Source organism: Hylobates moloch, unplaced genomic scaffold (genome assembly GCF_009828535.3).
Source record: "Hylobates moloch isolate HMO894 unplaced genomic scaffold, HMol_V3 SCAFFOLD_5, whole genome shotgun sequence".
Classification (NCBI taxonomy): domain Eukaryota; kingdom Metazoa; phylum Chordata; class Mammalia; order Primates; family Hylobatidae; genus Hylobates; species Hylobates moloch.
This window is the reverse complement of record NW_026652280.1, coordinates 32,845,554-32,868,923: the sequence shown is the minus strand read 5'-3', so window position 1 is coordinate 32,868,923 and position 23,370 is coordinate 32,845,554. Positions and strand designations below refer to the sequence as shown.

Here is a 23,370-nt window from a genome sequence, read left to right as displayed (position 1 = left end):
CCTCTCATCTCCCACTGTCCCCTCCTCTTACATGTCCTCTGACCTGGTTGGTGTGACTATGCCGAGGGCTAGGGTTTCAACACTTCCCCTAAAACCTTCCAGATGAACCCCAGGAGGGGAGCCAGGAGGGGAGCTGAGATCTCAGTGTGAGCTTCTCCCCAGTACCTCCTGGACACAGCCAGGTAGGGGGCTGCCTGCCCTGGTCACACCCTGGAAAGCTGTCCTGCCCATCTCTAGGTGAAGGTACTGTAGACCAGCACCGTCCAAAAGAACTAATGCAGGCCACATATGGAATTTAACAATGTCCAAATAAGCACATGTGAAAAAATAGAAATGGGTGAAGTTTTTATATTTTCTTTAACCCACTATTTTGAAAATACTATTACTTCAACAAGTAATTAATATAACAAGTTAATTAGATATGTTATCCTGTTTTTGTATTAAGTCTTTGAAACCCAGTGTGTGTTTTACACTCACAGCCAGCACATCTCCAGACTAACCACACTTCCAGTGCCCAGTAGCCGCATGTGACTATTGGCTACCATTTTGGACAGTGCAGCTCTAGAAAGAGGGCCACTGACCTCTCTGTGATGATGCTGGGGTTCACAGTGACCACATCCGTCTTCACCCCCACGTCCATGGTGTACTTCTCTGAGATGGGGGGCAGGTTGCACCTGCAGAAGAGAAAAGGCAGCTCAAGGTCATTCAATAGGTCAGGCTGGGGAGGGCGCAGGGGGAGGGGAGGGATGGTGATCATGTGGGCAGAGGGATGCAACGGCAACCAGCTAGGCAGGTTCTCTGTAGCCAGGTGATAAGACAGTGGTCCTTCTGCTCCTTATCAGGCACTGGGACAGCCAACAGGCCTTGCTGAAGTTCCAGACACATGGGGCAGAGAAACCACCGGTTGTAAAATGCAGTTACAAGCTTGGGTAGTCCCTGGACCTCTGGAGGACGGGATTATGGCTCTCAGAGGACAGGTGGCAGGGGAGCATCTCCTTTTCTAGGGAGCCAAGACTTCCCTGAGGAAGCAATGCTTGAGCTGAGGTCTGAAGGAGGAATTGAGCAAAAGTCTTGTAGCAGGAGAAGGGCTAAATAAACATGGGATGTGTTCGAAGATGCATCTTAGAAATGCAACACATATTGCATGCAAAAGCAAGTTGCCACCATTTGTAGAAAGCCCCATAGTAGGAAGAGTAATAGCCCCCAAAGGTGTCCATGTCCTAATCCCTGGAAGCTGTGACTATGCAGCCTTACGTGGCAGAAGGGACTCTACAGCTGCAATTAAGTTTAGGATCTTGAGATGGAGCCATTGCCCTGAGTTATCTGGGGGAGTCCAGTGTCATCACAAGGGTCTTTATAAGTGGTGATGTGACAACCAGGGAGACAGAAGAAAGTATGTGGCAACAGAATTGGAGTCAGAGAAAGAGACTGGAAGATACTCCACTGTGGGCTTTGCCACAAGCCAAGGAATGCAAGGAGCTTCTAGGAACTGAAAAAGGAAACAAATTCTCCCTGAGAGCATCCAGAAGGGAATGCAGTTCTGCAGACACCTTGATTTTAGTCCAGTGAGACTTCTGACCTCCAAGACTGTAAGATAATAAAATCTGTGTTGTTTAAACCACTAATTTGGTGGTATTTTTTTATAGCAGCAATAGGAAACGAATACGGCCCCAAGCAAGCATAGTTTAACAATACATTGTTCAGGGGTACATCTACATATGACAAACCAATTTTTAACAATGAGAGAATGATTAAGTACTCAATTCCGGGTAGCGATACCTTCGGAGGGGGGAAACAGAGGTAGAATGGGAAGGAGCACACCAATTGATACAAAGGCTCCATACAAACATTCAACTTCTTAAATCAAGTGGTTGGTCTACAAATATTCATTTTATTGTTTTGCTTCATACTTATGTGGTACAAATATTCTTTGCATCAAATACTACATAATGAATGAATAATAAATTCTGAAATAAGCAGGTGTTAGCTGGGTGAAAGTGGACCTCATGAGCATTCCAGACACAGGTCCTGTGCAAAGGTCCTGTGGTAGGTGAGAACAGGAAGCACCCAGGAGTGACTTTGGCCCAGTGACTGCAGCACAGGCAAGGTGGGAGTGGTACAAGCTGAAGGCAGAGAGGTAAGAAGGGGCCAGAACATAAGGGACGGTGGGCCATGTGAAAAATGTGGCCTTTCGTCAAGGGGAAGCCATGGGTTTAGGGAATAATTGTGCAGAAGAACCCTATTCTATAACAGGACCAGGACTTTCACCTGCTTTATGATCCAACCACACCCCTGTCTATCAGACCACTATGAAAGGCAGGTTTTATATTGTCCTTAAAGATTGAGCGTGGGAAGGGGAGGGGTGTCTGCAGTCAATTACCATTTTTTTGGGCATCTGTGGCATGCCAGGAACTTTCATAGGATTATATGAGACATCAATAACCTCGGGTGGCAGATATTAGGCTCACTGTGTTGCAAATGAGAAACCAGGCATTCAGAGGGTCAAGGGACTTGCTGCTATTAGGTGGTCAAGGCAGGGTGGAGGACGGGCCTGTCTGACTGCAAGCCTAGGTCTTGGGCCTGTCTGACTGCAAGCCTAGGTCTCGTTCCTAGTGCAATAGCATCCAGGACATGCCTAGAACAGGACGGAGTCTCAGGGCATCTTGGCGTGCACATACAGGCACCCAGCAAGGCTTTGCTGCTGCTGCACTGCTACGATGATGATGACGATGAGGATGAAAGGGCCCACAGCATCTCCAAAAGTAGCAGACACAACTGTGTGCTCTCACAGATCTTAACAGATCTTAGGTGGTGGGACAAGAGACCAGCCCCTTCGAGGGAGACGTTTACTGTCATATTATCGAGCTAGAGAAATGACGTGGTATCACAGAAAGAATGCAAGACCAGAACTGTACCCCATTTCTGACCATGACTAGCCCCATGACCCTAGCAAGGAATATCATCCCCTCCCAAAAAATTGTTTTTCATCTGTAAAATGAGAGGAATATTTTAAAATAACATTTTCCTTATAATAAAAGTATGTGTCCTGCATTGTTTGAAGATTTTAAACATATTAATTCATTTATTCCTCATACTGACCCCAAGGGGTAGTTACTATTATCATTCTCATCTTTCATTTTAGGAGATAAAGGTGGAGTGGCTAGGTAACTTACGCAAAGTAACACAGCTTTTTCTAACTCAAATCAGGCTCCCCAGCTTCAGAGCCTGCTCCGCTTCTTAGCCCTAAAAATCACACACGTCCATTCTTTCATTCATGCCTTCATTCCTTCATTTAAGACTAATTTTTCTGAGTAGTTACGTTGTGCCAATTACATCAGTTACTGTAAACAGAAATTCTCTTTGTGTTTCCAATCTGCAAGAGCGAGACCACTCAGTGGGTCCCTGGTTATAGGGTTGGGTGTTAAAGGCCACATGATAGGTGGACACCAGGTTCCGTGGGAGCCCAGAAAAGGGTGCAAGTGGGTATAGCCAGGGAAGGAGTGGGTGATTCTTGAGCTAAGCTTGGAAGGACAAGTGGCAGTTGGCAATGCAGGATGTAGGGGCTGGGGAGACAGCATTCCAGGCAGAGGGAACAGGACCTGGAAGGGCAGTTGCTGGCATTAACTGGGCTCTAATGGTGTGTCCAGTGCTGGAGGTACTAAAAGCTATACAACCATTATGTGATTTAATACCATAACTGATGGAGCTGCTATCCTTATCCCCATTTTGCAGATGAGGAAACCAAAGCCCAGAAGGGTGACATGACATTCCTGAGGTCATGTGCCTAGCAATGCTGGAGCCCAGATCAAAGTTCAGGGAGACCCCAGAGACCTGGGCTTCTCCCCAAAAGACCATCTTGAAAGAGGCTTTCCCTGCCTTCTCTGGCAGGAATGTGGCTGGGATAAGGAGTCAGTGAGGGCCAGAGATTTCGGTGTTGGAGAAAGCTTAACCTTCAATGCTGGACTCGACTAGGCGTCCACAGGGAACACGTGGGCAGACTCCAGATCACAGAAAGAGGTGTGTCTCTCACACTCTGCCTGTGACAGCAGGTGACGCAGGGTGTCCAAGGCTTCTTCTTCTAGAGACAGGGGCTGGGGTTGGACAGCCAAGAACCCAAAATATGCAGGAGTCCCTTTATTTTAGGACCTCAAATCACACCAAACCTACTCTACCCTCCCCAACCTGACACCAACTGAGTGGCCCGATGATTGTGGATCCATGCTTCATGCAACCCCACTGCAGACTCAACCCAAGTCTCTTTGCTTTAAGCTCTTATTTTCAACTCACCTTCTTCACCCAGGCTAAAGATATAAATGAAGATCCACAAAGAGATGAGAGGGGGGATTTACGGAAGGAAGAAGTGCAAGGACCAGTCTCTGGCTTAGTTAAAGCCAGGGTGAAGCCAATATTGGTGTCTGCCACAAGACTGCCCTGGTTCCAACCAGTGCTTCTGGAAGGGTAGCACCCACCCAAGGAGATGGTGCCCAGAGGACCTCCCGACACAGCTGCAAGCTCCTGAGTCCTCAGTGCCTTCAAATCTGTGATGCCCTTTGCTCTTAACACATCTCCCATTGTGCAGATGTGGAAACTGAGGACCTGGGAGTTCAATGACTTCCCCAAAGGGATGGGGCTGAAGAGAAGCAGGGATATCCCAGACCTGAGGGCCTGCAGGGGTGGGAAGTGGGGATTACTTGCTTAAAGGGTAGCATTAGGGCACCAGGGGAAGAATATGGAGGAGGAGGACCATGGGGTAGTGGCAAGGGCAGTGCCAGGGTTTCTTTTACCGGAAGACGAAGTCGGCGCTGTTGATCTCGCTCCCGCAGTGGCTATTCTTCAAGATGCCTCCGTTGCCCACCACAGCACACTTCTTAAACTGGGACCGATAGTAGGGCATGTCCTGGGGGAGGCACAGGCACAGCTTTCAGAGCCAAGCCACCCCCTGCCTCGACCTGTGACTCTCACCTCTGCAAGCACACCCACCTCTATTAGCTCCTGGCCCCAAGAGGCAGCCTTGTGGGGAATGTGGGAGAAAAGCGGCTTTCCACTTTACAGATGGGAAGAGTGGTCGAGAATCTTGTTACTATTAGATGGCCCCAAAGGCTACTCCCATCCCTGACGCCCAGGGCCTGCTGGGCAGCTTTCCTCCTGGCACACAGTGGCTGGCAGCCCTGCACGAAACGGGCCAGGCCTGCAGCCTGGGCTTCCGGTGGGACCAGCAGCCAGGCGGGGTCTCATGGAGTATCACGCTGCCCTGGGACCATCAGGAATCAGGCTAAATTTAAGGGGGACTTCTGTGGGAGACTGTCCTTATTCATGGTCCATTTTCCCTGGATGGACAGGCCCAGTGAGCCAAGACAGGGAAAACAGGGGCATCTCACAGCCAGTGGGTGAGTAAACTGCACTATTAGACTTGTACCAGAGAAAGGAAGAAAAAAAAAACAGTCATTTTCAGAAAAATCATCAAAAGTTTATTATGTTCTATATGGCTGTTTCCTAAACTTCTGTAAGTTAAGAATTACCTGGGATACATCATGAAAATATAAATTTCTGGGCTCTATCCCAGCACCACAGAATCAGAATCTCACAGATAGGAGGCTGGGAAGCTGAATTTTTTACAAACACAAAGAGATACTTATAGTTAGGGAAGTTCAGGAAATGTGATTCTATGTCACACTGCTTTAATTCAGGGACAAGCGAACTACATACAGCCTGTGGGCCACATCTGGCCTACCATCTGTTTTTGTGTAACTTGCAAGCCAGGAATGGATTTTATATTTTTAAATGGTTGAAAACAACCCAAAGAAGAAACTACTTTGTGATACATGAAAACTACATAAAATTCCAATTTTGGCATCTAATAAGATTGAAAGTGTTACTGGAACATAGCCACTCTCATTTGTTTACGAATGTCTGTGGCTGCTTTTGTGCTAGAATGATAGAGGTGAGTAGTAGTGACAGAGAGACTATGAACTGCAAATCCTAAAACAGTTACTGCCTGGCGCTTTCTGGAGAATGTCTGGTGAGCCCTGTTGTCTGTCCCTGGCCTTCAGCGGTCCATACACCGGTTCTCCTTGGATCTGTATGTCATATTAAGTTGTGTTACACCCACTGGCATTACCTGCGTGAGATGCAAATCCACCTGCTGTCACCAGCCTCATGTTCCAGGCCTTGTAAGACCCACCTTGTAAAGGTGGCTCAGCACCATTCTCCCTTAGGGCCACAGTAAGTGAGAACACGTTTGACATCGCTTACCTGCAGCTCCTCCTCCACGTCCCCAGAATGCATGAGTCTTACCTACACACTCTGGTACCAGTCACAGAATGCAGGGAACTCTGGGCTTTGTTTCGCACTCAGCCAAGAAGCAAGGCAGCCAAGGCCTTCAGATTTCATCCAGAAAGACCTCTACATGCCCCCACTCAGAATTTTTATAAACTACACTCACTAAGTGCTGTCCTGGGCCCAGAGCTCTCCTGAGTGTGGTTATGAACACATCCATGCAACCTTCCTCCTCTTCAGAGTCCATACGCCACGACACCTGGGTAATTGCCAGAACTGGCTGAAAGAGCAGGTTCCAGCGCCGCTTCTCTGAGAGTAGTGCGGTGAGTCTGCACCAATGGTTAGCCCAGGTGATTGCAGGTGCTCAGCATCAGTGATCTGAACAGTTCATATCTGCGGCTCACTCACTGTGGTCCTCAATGGCCAAGGTCAGTGATCTGAACCATTCAGGTCTGCGGCTCACTCATTTTGTGGTCCTCCATGACCAGGGAGCCACCATGCCAGCCCTGCACAGCCTACCTCCAGAATTCTTTTATGTGAAAGGAAAAAAATAAATATCTATCTTGATTAAGTCTCTGATATTTTAGATGTTCTGTTATAATCAGCCAAATCTATTCATAGTCCAAACCCCAGTGTTACAAATAAGGAGATTGAGGCTTTGAAAGACAAAGTATCTGCCCACAGTCATCCAGTGAGCTGAATCTTTCAGAGTCTAGATCTGCACTGGGTTGTTCTTTCTTGTGCTCACAACCTCTGCATGTGCGTTTGCTCTTGTGCTTACCTCAGGTGGGGGACAAATGTGTTGTCATTCTCTCCCTATCTGCAGGATATCCTCTGCAAGCAATGCAATACCCAGAATTTTCTAGTCACTTTCTCGCCAAAAGTCACTCAAATCATAGCCAGTTGGCAGTCATGGTTCTCAGACAGAACCCCCAAAGAAACCCAGAGGGTGGGCTTCTGCACCTCAGACAACTGGTCAACCAGGACCAAGACAACTGAGTCCAGAGGACAGTGAGTGAGTCAGGCAAAACCCCAGGGGCATTGCCATGGAGGGCTACTGCTGGGTCGGCTCCCTCGCCCCACCCAGACCGCCTCCGCCCAAAGCAGCACCTTGGGAAACATGCGGAAGATCTCCTGGTTGATGTGGTAGATGCCGCTGGTGTCCACCTCATACTTGAGCTTTGTCCCCAGGGGAGTGTTCTTCTGGGTGGTGAGGAGAAAGGCAGGGGCGTTGCAGCACCTGGACAGAGTAGACCTGCCAGGCAGGGAGACAGGCAGGAAAGACGTGATGCAGGAAGGACGTGATGCAGGAAAGACGTGATGGAGGGCAGAGCACAGCCTCATGGAGAACAGAGGGGTGGAGCCGAGGCCTCTCCTGCCCACCCATCCCCACACTCGCCCCCACCCTGCATGGAGCCGAGGCCTCTCCTGCCCACTCATTCCCAGGCTTGCCCCCACCCTGCACCTCTGCTCATGCTGTCCCCTCCCTTTTCAACACCTCTCCCAAGGCCCCTGCCTTCTGCCACACATTCAGGGCCTAGGCCAAGTTTCTTTCCATGAAGCCCCACCCAGCTGCCCCTGTCTGCACTGTACAGAACTCCTCGATGGAGCCTGAGTCCTGGCCACTAATAGAGGGTGAGGAGGAGCTTTCCGAAGAGCTCCCAGCCAGGCCTGGCATGGAAACTTGGGCTGCCGTCCTAGTGTCAAGAGGCCTGGATTCTCGCTTCTGCTCTGCCCCCACCGGTTGTGAGGCTACTGAAAGGTCTCTCTCTCTCTCTCTCTCTCTGGGCCCTAGTTTCTTCATACAGACTTGGCTCTTCTACCTCTAATCCTCTGTAATTTGTGATTCCAGCTTGCCAAAGCCAGGAATGTTTGATGATTTTTTTTTTTTTTTGAGACAGGGTCTCACTCTGTCACCCAGGTTGGAGTTCAATGGTGCGATCTCGGCTCACTGCAATCTTCGCCTACTGGGTTCAAGCGTTTCTCCTGCCACAGCCTCCCAAGTAGCTGGGATTACAGGCACACACCACTATGCCTGGCTAATTTTTTTTTTTTTTTTTTTTAGTAGAGTCGGGGTTTCTCCATGTTGGCCAGGCTGGTCTCAAACTCCTAACCTCAGGTGATCCACCTGCTTCAGCCTCTCAGACTCCCAAAGTACTGGGATTACAGGCATGAGCCACCATGCCCGGCCTATAATTTTTTTTTAAATTTCACCTCTTGCAGGTACTTCACTGGGAAGCCTAGCTGGCTCCCAGTCACAGAGAGCAGAATTTCCTGTGGAGAGCTGGGTTTCAGAATGTAACTGAGGCTTCCCAGAGAGGAGGCCAGAGGCCTGGCAAGGCAGGGCCATGGATTGGCATTACAAACCAGCATCTGGGCCTTTTAGCTTTGCTGGTTCAGAAGCTCAGTCTTGTCAGCCCACTGGAGAGCACTCCTATTGAGGGATACTGACTCACACTAACCAAGCTCATAAGCGACTGATATACAAACCAGAATGTCAGCGTGCCTATTTGTAGGCAGCAGGGTGGGAGAAGGCCTGTTACAGAATTCCTTTCCTGTAATTCGAATGCTCATGCCTGCCTTCTAGCACCCACCTGCCACTCCCTCATGGCACCAGGTTCCTGCCAGCCTGAATGAAGCATCTCATCATTGTTCCATGAGCTTGAAATGAGAGCAAAGGGAGGCAATGACCAGCCTGGAAGGTTTTCTCACTTAGAGCATGGCAAGGCCTGATGTCACTGCCTTTTCTCACACCTGAAACTGCTCCACACCCCTCACACCCGGAGCTCCACCCCTGCACTGTACTGTCTTGTCCCTGCCAAAGGCTCCCACACTCATCCCTGTTTTTCTCTTGCCACATCATTTCCCTGTTGCTTCATGTTTCCTGAGATATGTGAGTCCTGCTGCTGAGACTTTTTTTTTTTTTTTTTTGAGATGGAGTCTCGCTCTGTCCACCCAGGCTGGAGTGCATTGGCATGAACTCTGCTCACTGCAACCTCTGCCTCCTGAGTTCAAGCAATTCTCCTGCCTCAGCCTCCCAAGTAGCTAGGATTACAGGCGTACACCACCACACCTGGCTAATTTCTTTGCGTTTTTAGTAGAGACAGGGTTTCACCATGTTGGCCAGGCTGATCTTGAACTCCTGACCTCAGGTGATTCACCCGCCTTGGCCTCCCAAAGTGCTGGGATTATAAGCATGAGCCACCATGCCTGGTCCACTGCTGAGACTTCTATTCTGCCCTAAGTCTAGACAACAGGCTTTTGCCTCTCACTGACCTGGTTCAGGCTGAGTTCTTTATCAGCCATACTCTCAGTGTGCCAGGTCTCACTCGCCCCCAGGGGCACCTCTGTGCCGTGTGCACAGTAACATTTCTAAGGGGCCAATTGGCAGCACAGATTATGGTTCTATTCTCTCCCAGCACTTTGCTCAAGCTCATGTTCTGTTTTTTGTGATAGGTGAGTCTCTGCAAACTACTGTCAGGCCTTTGCTGGGTTTCTGTAGTCTCCCAGAGGCCTCTGGCACCTGATCTTCAAGTGTTATCATTTTAAACATTCACATTTCTGAAAATGTGCCTCTTAAAACTACTGCTCTACCTCTAGACTTGGTCTGGAGCTGCAGCAAATTGGAACAAATGATTTATAAAGAAAAAGCTTAGTCATCTTTGATTTTCACAATCTTGTGCAGGATTCCTTCATGCTTAGAGCTCCTCAGTACATTTAAACTTGGATCTGAGTGCTGAAATCCAGCATAGACACAAATTGCCAGATCACATCAACTCCATAAAATAAGATCTACCTGCACTAAAATAATCCCATAAGCTCACAGAATTTTAGAGATGGAGAAGACCCTAAAGTTCACCATCCATCAAAAAGAATTTTTGGACATCTGTTATTTGCTGAGTTCCCACAGGACAACCTTAAGATCCAGCTCTTACCTCTCTGGGAGTTTATAATCTGCTCATTTTGGTTAGAGAGCATTTATAAAATAATCCGCAGCAGGGCTCAAATGTCTCATGGAGGCTGGAAGAACTCATATGCTCTGAGAAGGAGAGAAGCCACTGGGTCAGAGCGGCTGCCCCAGGACGGGGGAGGTCATAGAGGATGCGTAATGCGCCTTCACACAGGCCTGCCGGAGACTGCCGGCACATGCTTCCCTGCTAATAGCCTCAGTGAACCTCAGCTGTGTACTGGAGATGGCACCATCAACCTCACAAGGCTGCTGCAAGGACTAAGGGAGAGAAGGTGGAGGACAGCACCTGGGCAAGGTGTCCACCTCAGCCTGCATGTTGAATCAGATCCCCCCCACTGCCCGGATTCCTAAGCCCAGTCAGGGCCTGCTCTGGGGAAGATGCCCGCTGAGAGCTGGGCCTTGCAGGACAATGGAGACCAGAAGAGGTGGCAGTGAGGAGAATCATACAAGGAGAAGGGAGGACAGACGAATCATAGATACTTGAACTGGTTGGCCTCAGAGATGTTCATCGCCCATTTGCACATCTGGAGGCTCTTCCACCTGTCGAACAGCTCTGACTGCTTCACCCTTGGGAGTAGAGGACAGAAGAGTACGTGAGCAGGGCAGGCGGGACAGAGTGCAATCATTCCCAGAAATGCTCCCTCCTGATCTCCCATAGGCCGAGTCCAGTCCTGGGGCTGGCCTTTGGCATTGACCATGTTTTCTTTTCTTTCTGTTTTTTTTTTAAGACAGGGCCTCACACCGTCATCCAGGCTGGAGTGCAATGGTGTGATCTCAGCTCACTGCAACCTCCGCCCTCTGGCGTTCAAGTGATTCTCGTGCCTCAGCCTACCAAGTAGCTGGGACTATAGGTGTGCCACCACACCTAGCTAATTTTTGTACTTTTTGATAGCGATGGGGTTTCACCATGTTGGCCAGGCTGGTTTCGAACTCCTGACCTCAAGGGATCCTTCCGCTTCGGTCTCCCAAAGTGCTGGGATTACAGGTGTGAGCCACTGTGCCCACCTGGTATTTTCTTATTTTCTGTATTCCTGATGCTCTGGCACCTGGTGCCTTGCTAATTCCTAGTTAGCAAACAACTGTCCTGCAAGTCTGCCTTTCATGTGCAAACCAACCAATCAGAGCCCACACCCTCAACCACCTCCTCATTGACAGGCCACCATCCCCTCCCCACCCCCCACCCTAATCATCCCAGGGCCAGGTATCGGACATACAGAGGCAGTCCCTATGCCTCAGAGCCTGCCAGAATTATTCAAACTAGCCAATCCTAAACCTGGCTACCCTGCTGACCCTGCCTTGTCCATTCCTTCCCGCGAAAACCTCAATAGTCTCACCCACGCTTTCCCCTCACTGCTGCCTCCTGACTGGCCCTGGGGCTGCCCTGCAGGGCATGCCTCCTGTTTCTAGGGATCTGTGAGTATAACGTCTTACTTCATGATGGTCATTTTCATGTCTGCATGTCCTACCATACCTGATTAAAACAAATCCCAGAAACACTTTGAAACCTTCTTCCTCATGTGCCCACCCCCAAGGGCCTGAATAGTTCTCTTGGGAACATCTGTCTATAAAGAGAGTCAGACCCCAGTGGAACACCCATCAAACACCCACACAGTTCAGCACACAGTAGGGCTCATGAGCAGGGCATGCCCTTCTCTTTCTCCCTTCTCAAGGGTGGATCACAGTTTCCAAATGACAGAAAGGATGAGATGAGAAACCTGAGACTGTCCCTTCTCCCTGAAAAACCCTCGGCCAGCCTTTATGCTAGTTGGCATTTAAACATCTCTGCATCATGACATTCTAAAGCACTCTCAGGAAAGGGAACGTCTAAACCACACAGCATTCTCCCTTTGACTGAAACCTGCAAAAAGAACTCATTTTTAATTTACACATTTACATCGACTTATTTATAATTATGCATACATATAATCGTTTCAGTGCTGTATCCCCAGCTTCTAGAACAGTGTTTAGCAAAATATAGATACTTGACAAATATTTATTAAGTGAATGACTGAGCCAAATCAAAAATACAAATTCCCACAAACACTAACTGACCAATATGAGATCCTCATGCACATTAACCTCAAATAGTTGCTCACCCTTCTTATCGGTTTCTCTCCTCTTTCAGCAGTGCCTAACCTCAGAGCCAAGTCCACATTCCCAAGCTCTCTCTGCCACAGACCCACTTTAGCATCTCTGTTACCTATCCCTATCTTTAGTTACTCTTTCCACATTTCAGTTAAGAAATTGTTCCTTGCATCCTACCCAATTCCTTCCTGCTTTCACTTATGCTTGGTTTTGCGGGTGATTCTCCTATTCTACAGAAATGTCCAGAATTCTCTAGGATCCCAGCCATTGAAGGTTCCAGCGAGGCCCTGGCCTGGTGAGAGTCGTGAGATCCAGAAAGATCCAGGAGGCTCCTCAAGCCAGGCCAGCACCCCCTCCTTCTTAAGGAAGGGAGCACAAGACACGTTATACAATTGGGCGAGCCCTTCTTGATGAACTCTAGATCTTCGGCAAAGAATTATGCTTTTTTTTTTTAAGAGGGATCCTATGGTCAAATATAGTTGGGGAAAGCTAAGCTAAATAAAGTTAAGTGCTTTTCTTTACTGCAAGACTTCTCAGATCCCTTAATATGTTCTCATATATTGTGAATTTCCAAGAAAAGTATTGCATCATGGGATCCTTTTTCCACTGAGTAGTCCGAAAGATTGTAATTCTACAGTAAAACTGCAAAATGCAGACAGATCGTACACTCCTTAAAGGCAGCACCATGATTTCTCTCTCTTGATCATGCACAGTCCCCACTTTAGGGCCAGGCATTCTGTAGCTGTTTGGGGTCACCTGGCTGTGGACCACTAAGAAGCTCGTTAGTCTTGGGTGCTGGTGCAGAGAGGAGCCCTTGAAAGGAAGCTGTCCTGGTTTGATCATCAATGGGAAAGTGACCAGCCTTCAGGAGCTGAGTGTTACCAAGAAACTACTATCACTGTGGCTCTTACCCTGGGGTCCACCGAAGGGCTAAAGGAAGTGCCTGTACCCCCTGATTTTGTTATAGGCAAAATCCATGTCTATCCACCCATGTGCATATCTTTGGGGAGAATCTGAAGCTTTCTTCAGGTTCCTACAGGGATCCATTATTTAAAAAAAAAAAAAAAAAAAGCAAATACCCACTTTAAAAACCCTTTTTAGGCCGGGCGCAGTGGCTCACGCCTCTAATCCCAGCACTTTGGGAGGCCGAGGCGGGCAGATGACCTGAGGTCAGGAGTTTGAGACCAGCCTGGCCAACATGGTGAAATCCCGTCTCCACTAAAAATACAAAAATTAGCTGGGCATGGCAGTGTGCACCTGTAATCCCAGCTAGTTGGGAGGCTGAGGCAGGAGAATCGCTTGAACCCAGGAGGCGGAGGTTGCAGTGAGCTCAGATTGTGCCATTGCACTCCAGCCTGGGCGACAGAGAAAGACTCCATCTCAAAAGAAAAAAAAAAAAAAACCCTTTTTAAAAAAGGGTTCATTTTGCAGAGGCATATCCTATGTTTAATTGGAGGTGGTAACAGTTGTCCTCAAACAAGGCAAGCCTCCCCTACAGGAGGAATACATGGCTGGTGGGGGAGGGGTGATTGCAGGAAAAGTCATGGAAGATAGTAACTAAATACATGGATTTCGGAACTAGTGGGACTTGGGGCTAAGACCCAAATCTTAGTTCAGATACCTGCTAACTATGAGGCCTCAGGCTGGTTATTTAACCTCTCTAAGCCTCAGTTTTCTCACTTATAAAATGGGTGTAATAATAGTCTCTTGCCCTCCCAGATTTGTTAAAATAATTAAATAGGATGATGTGATAAAAGACTAGGCATGGCACCTGACACACAGAAAGCATCCAGTACATGTAAGTTATTATTATTGTTAAACTGAACTGCCTTGACTATGCTCACTCATAGCCCCCTGTACTTTCCACTTTTGTAAAACCTATGACCTATCATGACTCCTGATCTTCCCCACTAGACAGTAAATACCATGGGGGCAGGGTATCAAGCCTGCACTCATCACTGTAACTCAAGTGCTAAGGCACATAGCAGATGCGTGGTAAATATTTGTTGAGTATACCAATAAGTTAGTGGATTAATTGAAACACCTGAGTTCAAATCAAGTCTCACTATTTGTTCAGTATCTCCATATGGCAGGAACTAGAAATACAGTAGTGAACAAAACAACCCCTTGCTTCCATGGAGCTTACATACCAATTCAGGAGGAAAATGGAAAACAAATATATAATGCCTTGCCAGGAAGTGGCAAGTGCCGGGAAGGAAAGTGAAGCAGGGTAAAGGGACGGGGAAGTGACTGTTTCAGATTGAGTGATCAGGGAAGGCTTTCCTGAGGAGGAGAACCTTGCACAGAGACCTGAAGTGACACAGGAATGAGCTGTGCAAATATCTGGGAAAAGAGTATTCCAGGCAGGGAGAAGAGCGAGTGCAAAGGCCCCAGCCTGGCAGCTTTCCTCCTCCCACCCTGGCTGACAAAAGGCAAACCTTCCTTCCAGCTTTCCCAAATCTCCCCTCTCAGGAGCTCACAGGGTATGAGGGAGAGGTGCCATCATACAGCAACACCCTGGCTCACCCACTGCCCCCTGCCCCACCCCACTCTCTGCAATCCACAGGCCCCTAGAGCAGCCCCCCTATATGGCCACTGCTTCAAATACCTTCTGGAAACACAGCCCTGGCAACACTCTAGGCGGGGTTTCAAGCTCTACTGTTACCAGCATCTGGGCCCTACTCTCTCTGTCTCCAATGTCCTCAACACACCCTGGACCAAGGTCAGGGCCTGGGACACCCAGCCTTGAATCCTGGCTCCATCCCAATCTTGCAATGTAACCTCAGGCAAGTCATTTAATCTCTCTGAGACTCAGCTGCTTTATCTGTAAGATGGATATAACGGCAGGCTGCTGCCCTTCCAAACTTAAAGGTTGTCAGAGAGCTCAAATGGAATAATATGTGTAAAAAGATTTTACAAATTGCTTTACAAATGCAGAGATCATCTTTACTTTAAAGATGAAGGGTTGACCCCAGGCACTTTTCTCCTTTCTCCCAAGACACCGCTAACATTCCAGAAGAGAAATAAAAAAGGTACAAGCCCATAGATGAATAGACTGACAGGGAAGGGCATCTCAGTGGAAGAGAAATTTCAACAAGTGTATGGAAGTACAAGGGAGTGGCACAAGGACAGGATGACACAGCCCAAGTACCTAGAGCCAATGTGCACATGGAAAATTCTAAGAGGTGGGTGGAGGATGGGGAGGGAGCATGGCCCTAAAAATGAGAATCAGTTGTGAGTCTGTAAGCAGAACCATCAAGCCTACACTCCCCCTACCCCACCAAAAACCATGGCAGCCAACTGCTGAATGTCCAGCAGAGGGGGAAGAGAGATGGAATCAGACTATGAGTTCCTCTGTTAAAAAAAAAAAAAAAAAAGGTATCATTTACAGTTAAAAGATCTGGCCGTTCTAGCAACAAAAGGGCCAGGAGCATCGTGAACAACTTCAGACACAGAGCTCCTATCAGTTTTTATTTCAAGGTTAAATATGGATGGATAGCCAAGGGTCACCTGGTCAACCTGAAGTGAGACCAAGATAATCCATCAGATAAAATGACCACAAAGACAACTATTGGAGGAACAAAACAGAACTTAAAAATATTCTACTTAGGGTACAAAGAAAGAACTCTTGTGGAGGAGGGGTTCACCAGAAGAGCTGGAAGATGAAGTCAAGGGATTTTCCCAGTATGTGGAAGCAAAAAGAGGAGAGAAAAAAGATAACATTAAAAGATATGACTAGCCTGAGCAAAGTAACAAGATCCTATCTCTACAAAAAAATGTTTGAAAAACATCAGCCAAGTGTGGTTGCATGCGCCTATAGTCCCAGCTACTCAGGAGGCTGAGGCGGCAGGATTGCTTGAGGCCAGGAGTTCAAGGCTGCAGTGAGCTATGATCACACTACTGCACTCCAGCCTGGTTGACAGAGCAAGACCTTGTCTCAACAACAATAAAAAGATATGAGTGCTAGAGGTACAATCCAGAAGTATAGGATTCTTAGATTAAAGAGAAGAAGTAGAGAGAAAGGGAGAAGAAGGAATATAAAAAGATTTGAGAGAAAGTTGAAGAGTCTGGACACAAACTCCAAATGAAAAGGTTCCACATTTCAGAACTGTAAAGATTCCAGAGGAAAACAAAACTGGATACTTCCAAAGAAACAACCATTCTCATGCTTCTCATGTATCCCTGGATGCTAAAAGGTGGTAGAGAAGGTCTTCAACATCCTAAGGGAAAATGATTTTCACCTAAAATACAAACCCACCAGACCAGCAATCAAACCAACAACCCCACAACCCACCACACTAACCAACATAACCAACCAACAAAGCACCACACCAAAACAAACAAAAACCAACACCCACCACACCAACACAATCAACCAAAATAAATCAACCCAACAATCCACCACACCAACAATCAAAACAATAATCCAATAACTCATCACACCAATGATCAAAACAACAACCCAACACACCAACAATCAAATCAACCTAACAATCCACCACACCAATCAAAACAATAATCCAATAACTCATCACATCAACAATCAAATCAACAACCCAACAACCCACCACACCAACAATCAAAACAACAACCCAACAATCAAAACAACAACCCAACAATCCACAATACCAATCAAAACAACAACCCAACAACCCACTACAACAACCAAAACAACAATCCCACAACTCACCACACCAACAATTAAACCAACGATCCAACAACCCACCACACCAACAATCAAACCAACAACCCAACAACCCACCACACCAACAATCAAACCAACAACCCACCACGCCAACAATCCAAACAACAATCCAACAACCTGCCACACCAACAATCAAGTAAAAGGGAAGAATCCAGTCATTTAGACACAAAAGAACTCAAAACCTTACCTCCCACCTGTCACTTCTTGGTATTTACTTGAGAATGGATGGAACTAAAAGGAAGAAGTAAACACAAAAGAAGCTATAGGTTCTAAGCAAAGGTGAATCCAACCTCAGAAGGCAGAGAAAGGAAGCCCCAAAACAACAGCCACATGACCTAGCAAGAGGGCAGCCAGGCTGGAGCAAGATGATGAAGAGAAACCCTAAAGGGAATGCCTGACTGATGGAGAGGCAGGGAAATAGATACAGCTATAATAGAGGAAACAAGGGAAAAAAGATGGCTAGAAGCTCCAGAAAAAAGAAAGAAACATGTACAAGAAAGTTGATGGAGTCCTGGTGCCTCCCTGGCCTTCAGTGAAAAATACTTACATCATCCCAGTAATGGAAAACACTATTTGTTATTCTTCAAATTTTAGAGTTAACCTCTAGAAAAAGCCTCAAAAAGGGCTTGGTATGGTTACAAATAGAATACAAATGTTATCGGCCTTGTCATTTTAAAAGTCAACCCATGGATGACTGAAGCCATAGGCTGGAGGGGGAACTGCAGAGTAGGAATAATTTTAATATCCTTATCTTACACAGTGCAGGATCAAGAGATACTGTTGATATTTGGTAGAACAAGAAATCGATTACTTAGGTCATCTATTGACAGACTAAAAATAGTAATACCCCTCAACTGGGGAAATGTGGGAGGGAGCTAGGCACTAATTGTAATGAAATGAGAGTGATTCTCTCTTTACTCTTCTTTCTCCCTCTTTTTTTTTTTTTTTTTTTTGAGACAGAGTCTCGCTCTGTCGCCCAGGCTGGAGTGCAGTGGTGCGATCTCGGCTCACTGCAAGCTCTGCCCGCTGGGTTCATGCCATTCTCCTGCCTCAGCCTCCCAAGTAGCTGGGAATACAGGCACCTGCCACCTGCCACTAAGTCCGGCTAATTTTTTGTATATTTAGTAGAGACGGGGTTTCACAGTGTTAGCCAGGATGGTCTCAATCTCCTGACCTTGAGATCCACCTGCTTCAGCCTCCCAAAGTGCTGGGATTACAGGCGTGAGCCACCACGCCTGGCCTTTCTCCCTCTTTTCTTCCATGGCCTCCTGTTTGCACCTGGGTCTCACCCACTCCCTCTGTCCACTTATTCATTTAACGCATGAGTACTGAGGTGGCGCAGGGCCAGACTCAGAGATGCCTAAGCCTGGGTCCTGGCCCTCCAGGAACCTCCCCCTGGCAGAGGACACAGACTTGTGAACACTGCAGTGGCACAAAAGGGACTCCCAGTCCAGAGAGTGGGCATTTGCCCAGCTGGCCTTTGCTCCCAGCTTCTTTTTTGGTCTTAGTACTGGGCTCAGCACAGAGCTTCCAGTGGCAGAAAAATGGGGAAGGGTGACGGGAGACGCTGGCCTGGGGAATTCTCCAGCATGACCCCCATCTGGGTGTGAGCACAGGCAGCAACTGAAGATTCTTATTTTAAAATAAAGGGGCTCTAGATGACAGGTGTAAATAATTTTAATAAGAATTAGTGACAATGCGTTTTCATAACAAATCATCATGGAGTCGTTCTTCATGTATCTGACACTCAGGGAGGGAGGCATTTTCCATGTCAGGATTTTCTGGCTGACTGATTTTTACCACTGATTTCAGCAACTGTGGATCAGAATCGTTCCCAGATGAATCACATACCTCCCTGTCTCCTCAAACAAAACACCAGCTGACATTCTGCAGGACCAAAGGGGCAGAGCGCATCCATCAGCCCCTCCATTCACAGATGGGCTTTAACCTTTTCCCAAAGACTCAGGGTCGGACCCTCTATGAGTCCTCCTCACGGCACTGGGCTGGAGCCCAGTGAAGCCCCCAGGTCCCCAGATAGTGTCAGAACCACTCGGATCAGAGGCCAGCCTCTGTGGCTCTCTGATTTCAGCCCTGGAGGACCTGCTGACCCTCAGCTTGGGGACTCAGGAAAGGAGGCACACATACTCGTGCCCCATGAACAGCCCAGCCTCTCGTTCCCTCTCAGACCCCCAGGGCTTGGGGCCACAGAAAGGTAACTATTGTAAAAGAGGCAGGGCATGCAAAGCCCAGCTCATCCAGGGGCCCCAGCTAGGATGGCTGCTCACTCCAGGAGCCCAGCCCCTGAGGACAGAGAGGGTGCCCCGAGGCAGAGATGAGAACCAAAGCCAAATGTAGACAGGCCCAAACACCACCAATGGGAGTCCATAACAGGGACAAGGGGTGGCAAGTGGAATCGATGGAAGTGACAGTCTCTCATGTTCTTCTCTAAAGAGAGTGCAGAGACCATGGGCTAGTACAGTCAGACCATGGGGACATATGAGGTTGTCCATCACACTGAACAGTGTTTGTGTTTTGAGCTCAAAACAATGGCCCTGGGTAATTTCTAATCTGGCCCTAAATGGAAGCTGTGACAGGGGCTGTTGTGGACTGAACTGTGTCTCCCCAAAATTCGTATGCTGAGGTCCTAACCCCCAGGACAATGAAACCGTATTTGGAGATAGGGCCTTTTTTTTTTGAGGTGGAGTCTTGCTGTGTCAGCTAGGCTGGAGTGCAATGGCACAATCTGGGCTCACTGCAACCTCCACCTCCCGGGTTCAAGCAATTCTCCTGCCTCAGCCTCTGGAGTAGCTGGGACTACAGGTGCGTGCCACCATGCCCAGCTAATTTTTGTATTTTTAGTAGAGACGGGGTTTCACCATGTTGGCCAGGCTGGTCTCAAACTCCTGACCTCAGGTGATCCACCTGCCTCGGCCTCCCAAAGTGCTGGGATTATAGGCATGAGCTACCGCAGGGATAGGGCCTTTAAAGAGATAATAAAGTTAAAATGAGGCCATTAGAGTGAGCTCTGATCCAATATGAATGACGCCCTTACAAAGAGAGATTAGGGCACAGGCAAGACTCAGACCTGGGGCAACCATATAGGGACACAGCGAGAAGAAGGCCATTGGCAAGCCAAGGAGAGAGGCCTCAGAAGAAGCCAACTCTGCAGTATCTTCATCTCAGACCCCTGGCCTCCAGAATTGTGGAAGAATTAAGTCCTGTGTACCTTGTTACAGCAAACTGAACACCAACATACAGAAAATACATGCGTAGAGGGAAGGGAAGTTCCCCAGAAGGATGACCCATTCATAGGATTTCTTAAATCTTTTTGTCCAGACCTTGAAGGAATCATGAAGAAACTATACATTTTATAATTTAAAAAAATTAGTCAGCTGGGCACGGTGGCTCACGCCTATAATCCCAGCACTTTGGGAGGCCGAGGCGGGTGGATCATGAGGTCAGGAGTTCAAGACCAGCCTGACCAAGATGGTGAAACCCCCGTCTCTACTAAAAAATATAAAAATTAGCCTGACACAGTGGCAAGCACCTGTAATCCCAGCTACTTGGGAGGTTGAGGCAGGAGAATTGCTTGAACCCGGACAACAGAGGTTGCAGTGAGCCGAGATGGCACCACTGCACTCCAGCCTGGGTGACAAAGTGAGACTCCATCTCAAAGAAAAAAAAAAAAAAAAACAAAACAGAAATTAGTCATTTATTCTCTGAAATCTTGAAGGTGTGCTCTCAATCACAGTGCTCTGGATTTGCACAGTAAAACATGGAAGGGCCTGAAAGCTTTGAATTCTGAGAAGACAGACTCTCTGCTACCAGCTTCTGAACTTGGCTCCAACAGCCATTTTTGCCACTAAATCAAAACTCCTTGGAGGCATGTTTAAAATACCAACCAGCTCACATGCCCCAGGCCCTGCTTAAAACCGTTCCCGTGGCTCTCATGGCCCTCGGATAAAGGTAAAACCCAAACCTGGGTCTGTACCATGAAGCCCCACATGGTCTGGCCCTACCTGACCCTCTAGCAATGCAGCTTCCGTGTCTTCCCCTCATGCTCGCATTCGAGCTGCCCCATCCTTCAGAGCCCGGGACACAGCCGGCTCCCTCCTGGCACAGGGCCTTTGTACAAACTGTTCCCTCCACCTGGAGTCCTCCTGGCCTAGTTAACTCCTGTCACACTTCAGACTGGAGCTCCAGTGTCCCTTCCTCAGGGAAGCGTTGCCTGACATCCCCCCCAGCCCCAGCCTGGGTCAAGTTCCCTGTCACTACCCCAGCTCCTTAGGGTAACTAGTTATTAATGTCTGTCCCCCTCAGTGGCTGTGAGTTCCACAAGGGCGGGCACCACAGTGGTATGTGTTCAGCCCAGGGCTCAGTGAAACTGATAGGTGGTGTCTGTATCCCACCTTCTCTAGAGAGGGTACAGAGACCATGGGTTAGTACAGGGGCCATAAACCATGCAGCTAATCCCAGCTGGATGCTGGTCTCACCCTTGGAGCTTTCCAGGAACCGCTGAGCTATGGAGTCTGTGCATGACAGCCCAGAAAAGCTGCTGCTACTAGTTCCAAAAAGGAAAGGAAGGAAGGAAGGAAGGAGAGAGATGGGTGCTGACATTTATTGAATACCTATGATGTGCGCTACTGAGCATGCAGGCTGCTGGGCTTTATTTTTATTTATTTTATTTTATTTATTTTATTTTTTGAGACGGAGTCTCGCTGTGTCACCCAGGCTGGAGTGCAGTGACGTGATCTCGGCTCACTGCAAGCTCCGCCTCCTGGGTTCACGCCATTCTCCTGCCTCAGCCTCCAGAGTAGCTGGGACTACAGGCGCCTGCCACCACGCCCAGCTAATTTTTTGTGTTTTTTTTTTTTAGTAGAGATGGGGTTTCACCGTGTTAGCCAGGATGGTCTCGATCTCCTGACCTCGTGATCCTGGGCTATCTGTTTTCACATGCCTTATTTCGGCTAGTCTACAGCAACCCTTAAAGGGTAGGTAATAGTGTCCCCATTTTCATAGGTAAGGAAAGGCTCAGAGAAGTTAAGACATTTGAGGAAAGATTCAGATATGCTAAGGCCCAGAATCAGCTTTAGATCTCAGTTCTGCCCACCCCAAAACCCATGCTCTTCCCCTGATGCACACTAGCTGGAATCACGTCAGATGGGTAAAGGAACAACGGTCCCTGCCTGAGGGCCAGGGACCCCAGACGAGTCCATCTGAGCACCCAACATTGCCTGCCTCTGAATAAACTATATTTTTTCCACATCCAGATGTAACTGTTTCCAAATAAATACAGATTCTGTCATGACTAATATAGTACCAATTCCTCTAAATGGGTTTGCTGAATTCGTGGCAGTTCTGTGAAGGGCGGAAACCCAGGTGGGCACATGCATGCTAAAACGTTCAGCATTTAATGTGTTTTCCCTCCTGTGGGTTGAAAAGAGCTATAGGTGATGTATTGTTAAGTGGGGAGTGGGGAGCATAGCTCTTTTACCATTTATGTAAAAAAAACTTTTTAAATCTCCATACACAGATTCTTATTCATGCATTGACTCTGCAAGGGTACCCAAAGCCACATCGTCACCTCTGGGGAGAACCCGGTGGCTCTTCATTGAATAACCATCTGTACCGCACAAATTTTGTATCATTTAAATAATTTAAAAATCAAAACTTTTAATAAAATTAAAACCGTCAAAGGTGATAGCAAGAGGGCAACGCTTAACCCTGCAGTGCAATGTACTGAATTTCAGGTAAAACAGTCCTGTGCCCTCTTCAATTTCTACACAAGAGGAGCCAGTGATGATAATCAGAGACCAGTAATTGAGGCGGGGACTTTAACACCGAGTCACCAGAGGTGACCTTGCAAACTTGGCCTTTTGTCATAAAACAGGCACAATCATCACTGTGTTCCAGCCCTCCAGGGCTTTCCAAATGCCAGTGGCTCTGGGGAAGGAGACCTACTTTTCGCTCTATAGGAACCTACCATGTGTTTCCTGTTTCCTTCCACCCTTGCCCCCCGGTACCCACCCCCAACCCTTGCCCCACCTCCACATGCTCCCTGCACCCACCACAAACGGCCACACTCACATGGACAGCACCTTCACTTCCAATATTTCGTGCCTCAGCTCCAGGCATCTTGTGGAGTTATATTCAAAAGGCCCCTCATAAAATTCAAAGTACCTGGGGACCAACAGAGACAGGTTAAACAGAGAAGCAGGTCAGGATGTCCAGGGCCAGCAGGGGCTCTTGTTGCGGGGGTAGAGTGTCTGCCCCAGTGAAATAAATAAAGCCAACCAGCCCCATCCCAGCAGATGTCCCATTACGGGCTTCAGGC

At 47.9% G+C, this 23,370-nt stretch overlaps 1 protein-coding gene across 5 annotated transcripts in view; it reads right to left on the bottom strand.

Moving 5' to 3' along the window:
- ST8SIA5 (ST8 alpha-N-acetyl-neuraminide alpha-2,8-sialyltransferase 5) overlaps window positions 1-23,370 on the bottom strand; it is a 91,610-nt gene that overhangs the window by 14,910 nt on the left and 53,330 nt on the right. For all 5 annotated transcript variants that reach the window (XM_032152391.2, XM_032152392.2, XM_032152394.3 and 2 more), the window contains 5 exons: window positions 23,124-23,216; window positions 10,727-10,813; window positions 7,387-7,531; window positions 4,785-4,897; window positions 582-674 (listed from right to left, as the gene is read on the bottom strand). In XM_032152391.2, coding sequence (XP_032008282.1) covers window positions 582-674; window positions 4,785-4,897; window positions 7,387-7,531; window positions 10,727-10,813; window positions 23,124-23,216 — 531 coding nt within the window. The remainder of the gene's footprint in view (window positions 1-581; window positions 675-4,784; window positions 4,898-7,386; window positions 7,532-10,726; window positions 10,814-23,123; window positions 23,217-23,370) is intronic.